General features: G+C 41.6%; 1 protein-coding gene across 1 annotated transcript; it reads left to right on the top strand.

Moving 5' to 3' along the window:
• Window positions 1-2,430: 2,430 nt before the first annotated feature.
• LOC113238055 (uncharacterized protein K02A2.6-like) lies at window positions 2,431-6,841 on the top strand (the record flags this gene model as incomplete). The annotated part of the gene is made up of 6 exons (XM_026474777.1): window positions 2,431-2,596; window positions 3,254-3,401; window positions 3,527-3,713; window positions 3,832-6,106; window positions 6,315-6,506; window positions 6,627-6,841. Coding segments are annotated over exons 1-6 (3,183 nt in total), but the record flags the coding sequence as incomplete, so codon positions are not given.
• Between the last annotated feature and the right edge of the window lie 831 nt (window positions 6,842-7,672).

Raw genomic sequence — 7,672 nt, 5'->3', positions numbered from 1 at the left:
ATCAAGATGCAGACTCCTCCGCCAGCTCTAGTTTTGCGACAGTATGATGCTGCGATTTTATATCCCGGAATGTTTACCATTTCTAATTTGTGATTAGATAACCAGGTTTCTGATATACAAATCACCTGATAACTTGTATCTTGATCTAAGAAAGATGCCAGTATATGCTGTTTATTATATAGGCTCTGGATGTTCTGATATAGTATTTTGTGATGTGTTTTACATTGGTGTTTGCTTCCGAAATGTATTCCCACTCTCGTTCACATTCGCCGGGCCATAGGATTTGTTGTGGGTATTGTCTGCATTGTCTTGTATTTTATGTATTTTCCCATCTATATATAGTTTGTTGTCGCGTATTACAGCATGGTAGCCACTTCTTCGTGCAGTAAACATTTGTTCTCGTAATATTTTTCTATCTCTTTGTGCTGTTTTATTCAAATATTCAGATATTGAAATCCTCGTGCCGTGGCAGTAGTGGCTATTTCTTGTTATATATTTCACCATTTTCTTGCTGATCAATTCCATTATCAGTGGTCTAGTATTATTAAACTGGTTAGTATATTTACCAATCCTCTTTGTATCTTCTATGTATCCCGTTAGGTCAATATTATATAGTTCGTGAAACATTTGAACTAAGCGAAAATGTAGATCATTTTCGGGCTCGTTGTGGTATTCGTCGAAGCCGTAAATTACAATTTTCTTACTAATATCCTGTTCATAATGTACTCCATTTGTCGTGATTCTCATCTCTAATTCCCGTATTTCATTATTTAGTCTTAAGTTTTCTCCCTTTAGAGTTTCTATTTCGGCATTAACTTTTCCTAAATCATTTCTTATTTGGTCATTCTGTTTGTATAGACCATTTGTTTGCTGTTGAATTTCGTCTTTTAATTTTTGAATAGCCTTATTAATTTCTATTTGTATCGTGTTTTGAAGATCCGAAATTATTGACTTATTGTTCTCCTTAAGTCTTGAGATAATTAATTCGCTCAAAGTGTCAAGGGTGAAATCTGTTCTTGTACTCGTTTTCATAGGGTCTGGCGTATCAGTGCAAATTGTATTGCCCAGCATACTGCACTCCTCCGAGTCCAGGGTGTCATTTAAAAGTGTGTTTTTTTTTCCTTATTGTGATATGATTATTATCCTGTCTTATAATTTTGAGCTGCTCGGAGCTATCATGGTCTCCAAGGCGAATTGGCGTAGAGTCAGAGCGTGCCTCCTTTGGTGATTTGCATATGCATGCTTGACATTTCCAAGATTTTTTATGAGCTTGTGTCATTGTATTTAAATATCGTTGTATGGACACATTCGCGCACTCTAAATCATACATGTCTTTACAAAATGCACAAGATAGGTATTGTCTTACTGCAATTTCTTTGCAGCAGCCAGCACATACCTTCGCCATCCCGTAGTTTTTGTTTAGAAATAGATCGCAATAAAAGATAATAAGAAAAGTAAGAAACTTTGAATGCTTCTGTTTTAGTATTTTAACTATTGCACAATAGATGGCGTTACGTGTACGTGATGAGTTTAAAATAGGTTTATACTAGATATCGCAGCTACTCCACGCTAGATGGCGTTACGTATAATATGAGTGTCGGACGGCCAGTTAGTTCAAGGTACAAAGTCCAGTTTTGTTTTTAGACGACGGATGCAATTCGTTATGTGAGTTTAAAAACAATGCACAGGTAAGATATATATTTCACTTATTTATTAGGATATTGTTCTCTCACGGATTTTACATAGGTTTTTATATCGTTCTGTTTATTGTATTATAGTTTTTAAATATAAAACACTGTTTGTTATTTCACCTCAAAATTTCACATTTATTCTTTAAATTTTATTATCACAAACACTTTCACACAATATTTGTCACTACTTATTCACTTTTATCAAACGAAACATACAGACTATTGCTGTTTGCTATTTATTAAATTAGATAAAATACAGTTGATGCCGACATGTACAGCGCCCTCTCAGTAGCAGGTGTCCGTTTGTATCAAAGTAAACAAACTTAAGGCCATACGAGAAGTACAGTTCGCTAAAATAGTAGCAATTCTTTAGTTAGTCACTCGTTGCAAAATGAATGTGAACGAGGCGTGACTATAACATAATTCTACTTTTGTTAACCAATATAACATAATAAAGTTGAATTTACAATTCAAATGAAGATGTGTCGTCATAAATGTAAAGGTTGACAGTGACCGCTTAAAGACGACGGTAACACATTAAACTCCCACATTTATACTATTGTAAATAAAGTGACTAACAGGCTCAGAATCCACAACCTAGAATTAAATATCGACAAAACTAAATTAATGCAATTCCACCCTCACCAAAGGAGCAACCTTAATATTAATTTTTCATTTGACGACATAGCTGTAGATTGCGTAGGCACGTACAAACTCCTTGGCCTAGAAATTGATACTCATGTCGATTGATTGGAAGGTGCATACTCAAACAATATGCTCCAAATTGGCTAGCTTCACTTATGCCCTAGAACTAAAAAAGACCACCGACCTTAAAACAGCTCTAAGTGCATACTACGCGTATGCTGACGCGTGGCTCCGATATGGAGTGGTATTGTGGGGCAACAGTACGGGCGTAGGTGATGTTTTTATATATCAAAAGAAATGCATAAGAATTGTGGCCAACCTTAAGCAGACAGAAAGCTGTAAACCAAATTTCTTGAAATTGAATATACTTACCCTGTCATCGATTTACATACTAGAAACTAACAAATTCCTAACAAAAAAAAAACAGACACCTTTTTCCAAACGAACAACAACCAACAAACCTACGACCTAGACAAAGAATACCAATTCCACCTTCAAAATAAAAAATGCATAGTTCAGGCCCCTATGCCATGTGCATAAAAATATATAATAACATTCCCAAACGCATTAAAAATACCTCATTTTTAACAACAATAATTCTTTTAATAAAAAACTTACACAATATTTGGTCCAAAAATGCTTTTACACGTTGCAAGAGTTCTTCGAGAGCAAAGACAAGATGTTATAAATAACAAATTATATCAATATATACGTGATTTAAAAAAAAATATTACCAATGAATAGCACGTTCACTCCGTGGCCCGTTCCCTGTTGACACGAGCGCATGCACCGCGCTCAACTCCCCGCTGGCGCCACCACCGCTGGATACTGACTCCCGCGTTGTCCTCATTTCCACCGCAGCCGAGTCCCGTTCTGCCGCCTCGAGGGAAGTTGCGACCTTCACCGCCTGTGCATAGGTCACATCGTCGCTCTCCGCGAACAGCCGCTGACGAATAATATCACTCCTAATTCCACATACGAATTGGTAAAACGGGCTCAGCGCGAGCCAGCCAGCAGCGTGCGGGCGGTGGAGCGGACACAGCACGAGCCAGCCACCAGTTTGCGGTTGGCGGAGCAAGCTTCGTTCGGAATAACAGGCTTAGCTCGAGACCAACATTCGGGCAACAGCGTTATTCCTATTGTGGAGCATGTGGAGCACAGAACCATAATTATGCAACCTATCGCTATAGGTACTCCGTGTGCAGCAAGTGCCAGCGCACGGGGCATTTACGCCGGGTGTGCCCAGATTGGGGAGAGGCGGAGAGAAGTGGCCTACACTTCGGACAGGCGCAACTAGAGGGCGAGATGGAGGTGGACGGACATAACTATGACATGGAGCAAGAGTTAAACCATTTGTGTTTGAACGACTTTAAGCCAGTAAGTGTTTCCGTGTATATAGACAATAAACTTATTTCTATGGAGGTCGATACAGGTACGGCTATTTCGTGTATAAGTAAAAAAACGTATAACGAATATTTTAGTTATTATGCTATAGAACCGGGACAATACTGTTTTGAAATTCTATGATGGGAGTAAAATTAGGCCACTCGGGATTATCAAGCCTACTGTGCGGTATGGCAATAGAACGAAAGTTCTAGAACTCTTCGTGATTGATTGTGGAACGACTTCCTTATTAGGGAGACAATGGTTGACGGAATTAAAAATAGATGTACCGCAGTTTAGTTGTAACTTTGTATCTTATAGTGGAAGTAACGAACATGTAAACAAGAAATTGGAAAATTTACTTAACAGGTTTAAGGAGCTGTTCAGCGGCGGTCTGGGTCGGTACACTGGGGGGAAGGCAACGCTGACGGTGCGCGAGGGGGCGACGCCGGTGTACCACCGCGCGCGGCCGCTGCCGTACGCGCTACGAGAGCGCGTCGACAACGAGCTCGACGCCATGCTGCGCGCGGGGGTCATCGAGCCGGTGGTGGACCACTCAGATTGGGCCTCGCCACTGGTACCCATTCCTAAGCCTGATGGCACTCTTAGATTGTGTGCGGACTACAAATCTACATTGAACCCCGCTTTACTGATCGATCGTTATCCCTTACCGAAAATTGAAGATGTGCTAGTAAATTTAAACGGCAATCAATATTTTAGCAAAATCGACTTATCCCAGGCGTACAACCAAGTAGAACTCGATGAGTCCAAAAGGTACACCGTAATAAATACTCACCGAGGCCTGTTTAGGTATAACAGACTAGTTTATGGTTTGGCTTCGAGTGTAGGTATTTTCCAACGAATAATGACTGAATTATTGAAGGGTATTCCAAATGTGCAAGTATTTTTAGATGATGTGATAATAGGTGGTAAATCGGAAAATGAGCATATTCACGCTCTAGAGATGGTTTTACGGCGTTTATTAGGCCATGGGTTAAAATTAAAGAAGAGTAAATGCGTGTTCCTTACTAAAGAAGTTACGTATTTAGGGTATGTAGTCTCTCAAGACGGTATCAGGGCCGATAAGTCAAAGGTAAAAGCAGTGTTAAAAATGCCTACTCCGCAAAGTGTAACCGAATTACGTTCTTTCCTGGGTATGGTCAATTTCTTTGCTAAATTTATTAGGAATATTAGTTCTATTTTGTCACCGTTGTATAACTTGTTACGCAAGAATGTAGAATGGAAATGGGACGGGAAGTGTGAACGTTCATTCCAAAAAGTGAAACAATTGCTAATGAGCGCGGAAGTATTATGCCATTACGATCCAAACCGACCACTGGTGTTGACTTGTGACGCGAGCGCGCGGGGAGTGGGCGCGGTACTATCGCAACGGGGCGAGGGCGCAGACGGGCGCGAGCGGGCCGTCGCGTACGCCTCGAGAACCCTCAGCGATGCCGAAACAAATTACTCACAAATTCATCGAGAAGCGTTAGCTATCATTTTTGGTATAAAGAAATTCCACCAATATTTATACGGCCGTCGGTTTTTGTTACGTACAGATCATAAACCTCTGGTTTCTATATTTGGACAAGATAAAAGTATTCCTCAAATGACGGCTAGTAGGATGCAGCGCTGGGCTGTTATTTTATCCGCTTATAATTACGAAATAGAATACGTAAAAACTACAGATAATTGTGCGGATGGCTTGTCGCGTTTGCCGGAGGTAGGGCAAACGGAGGAGGCTTCTATACCGGAACAGACGTACCTACATTTTGTCCAAGACGCCTTGATGTTAGATTACAATGTTGTAAAACAATGTACGGCTAAAGATGTCCTGCTCAGTAGGGTTAGGTCATATGTAAGAGACGGTTGGCCAGAGGAGTGCGATATAGATAATTTAAGGCCTTATTTCAATAGGAAACGAGAGCTGTACGAAGAGCTCGGCTGTGTAATGTGGGGCCACAGAGTGGTAATACCGGAGAGTTGTAGGGATAGGGTTTTAGAAATAATTCACGAACCCCATATGGGAATTGTGAAATCTAAGGCTTTGGCACGCAGTTACGTGTGGTGGCCTGGGGTAGATGAGGCCGTGGAGGCGGCGTGCCGCGCGTGCACGGTGTGCGCGGCGCACGCGGACCAGCCGCCGCGCCACGCCCCGTGCGTCTGGCCCTGGCCCTCACGCCCATGGTGTAGGTTGCATTTGGATTACCTCGGTCCCATTAACGGAACAATGTATCTGGTAGTGCTGGACGCGATGTCGAAATGGATTGAGGTCTTTTTGGTGCCGAGCACTTCCGCTAGCTTTACGATAAAAATACTTTCAGAGCTGTGGAGTAAATACGGGTTGCCTAAACAGTTAGTAACAGATAATGGCCCACCTTTCACAAGTAAGGAATTTAAGGAGCACGTGAGTCATAATTTTATTGAGCACATTTTCACCGCGCCGTACCACCCCGCATCCAACGGGGCCTGTGAAAATGCAGTTAAAACGGTTAAAAGAGTTGTAAAAAAAAGCGATATCAGAAAGAAAATCAGTATCAGAATCCTTAAATACCTACTTAATGTATTACCGTAACACGGAGCATTCGTCGACAGGGGAAACTCCCGCCATGCTGTTAATGAACCGTAGGTTGCGCACTCGCCTGGACGCTTTAAAGTCAGACAGAGGAGCCAAGGCTCTGGCTGCACAGAAGAAACAAACAGAGGCGGGCGGGGTGCAGAGGAGCGTGGATGAAGGAGACCAGGTCTGGTATAGGCAGTACTTACAGGGGGAAAAGTGGGTTGCAGGTACGGTTTCAAAGCAGCTAGGTAGAACAAATTATAAAATCATAGATAAGGAAGGTAAGGAAGTCCATAGACATATCGATCAGTTAAAGCGGAGGACAGATAGATTGAGTTCGCTCGTAGTACCCAACAACCCGGTTGATACGCCCACAACCAGTGAACCAGTGGCGGGGGCTGAAAGGTCGTGTGAGCGTTTAAAGCGTCGCATGGCCGAAGCAGGGGAAGAACAGGAAACGTGGCATGATGCTAATCTAGAGGATTCGCGACCGTGCAGCCCCGTCGGTCACGCACAGTTGCCCATCATACTGTCACCGCCCCAGACTCGCCCTAACCGCCATGTACGACAATGTCGTATAGACAATCCCCCTAAATATAAGTATTAGTTTAAAATTTTGAAAGTTTCGGAGTAATTAGTATAAGTTGTTACGGTTATAAGTACAGGGGGTTGCTTTTGTAATTAAGTGTGGAGGGATGTAGTGTAGGTAGATGAGAATCTTTTAACAAATGTTTGGTGGAGGGTAGGTTACGTCATTCCGGAATAAACGTAAATCTGTGAAGCGGTGTTTCTTTGTGCTCCTCTGAATATTTAATATCCCACGGGTTTGGTCAGGATATAACACCTTGGTCAAGATACCCACCTTGCCATTATTCGAAAAATCGTGCCCGCCATCTTGCGTTTACAAATAAGTGCTATGTTCGTAATGAGCATCCCCAAATACCTCAAAAACGATACCCATATTGCATTTTTTTGAAAAGTCGTGTTCGCCATCTTGGATTTATTATTAAGTTCTATATTCGTAATGGGCACCCACAAATACCTCTAAAACGATACCCAACTTGCCATTATTCGAAAAATTATGCACGCCATTTTGTATTCACAAATAAGTGCCATATTCGTAATGAGCATCCTCAAATACCTCGGAAAGGATACCCATATTGAATTTTTTGAAAAATCGTATCTGTCATCTTGGACTTACAAACAAGTGCTAAATTCGTAATGAGCACCCCCAAAGGCCTCGAAAACGTTAATCATATTGCATTTTTTTTTAAATCGTGTTCGCGATCTTGGATTTACAAATAAGTGCTATATTCGTAATGGCACCCCCCAATACCTCGAAAACGATACCCATATTGCATTTTTTAGAAAAATCGTGTCTGCCATGGTGGAT

The sequence above is a fragment of the Hyposmocoma kahamanoa genome, unplaced genomic scaffold (assembly GCF_003589595.1).
Source record: "Hyposmocoma kahamanoa isolate Upper Pololo Valley unplaced genomic scaffold, ASM358959v1 94108, whole genome shotgun sequence".
Classification (NCBI taxonomy): domain Eukaryota; kingdom Metazoa; phylum Arthropoda; class Insecta; order Lepidoptera; family Cosmopterigidae; genus Hyposmocoma; species Hyposmocoma kahamanoa.
This window is presented reverse-complemented; position numbering and strand designations above follow the sequence as displayed.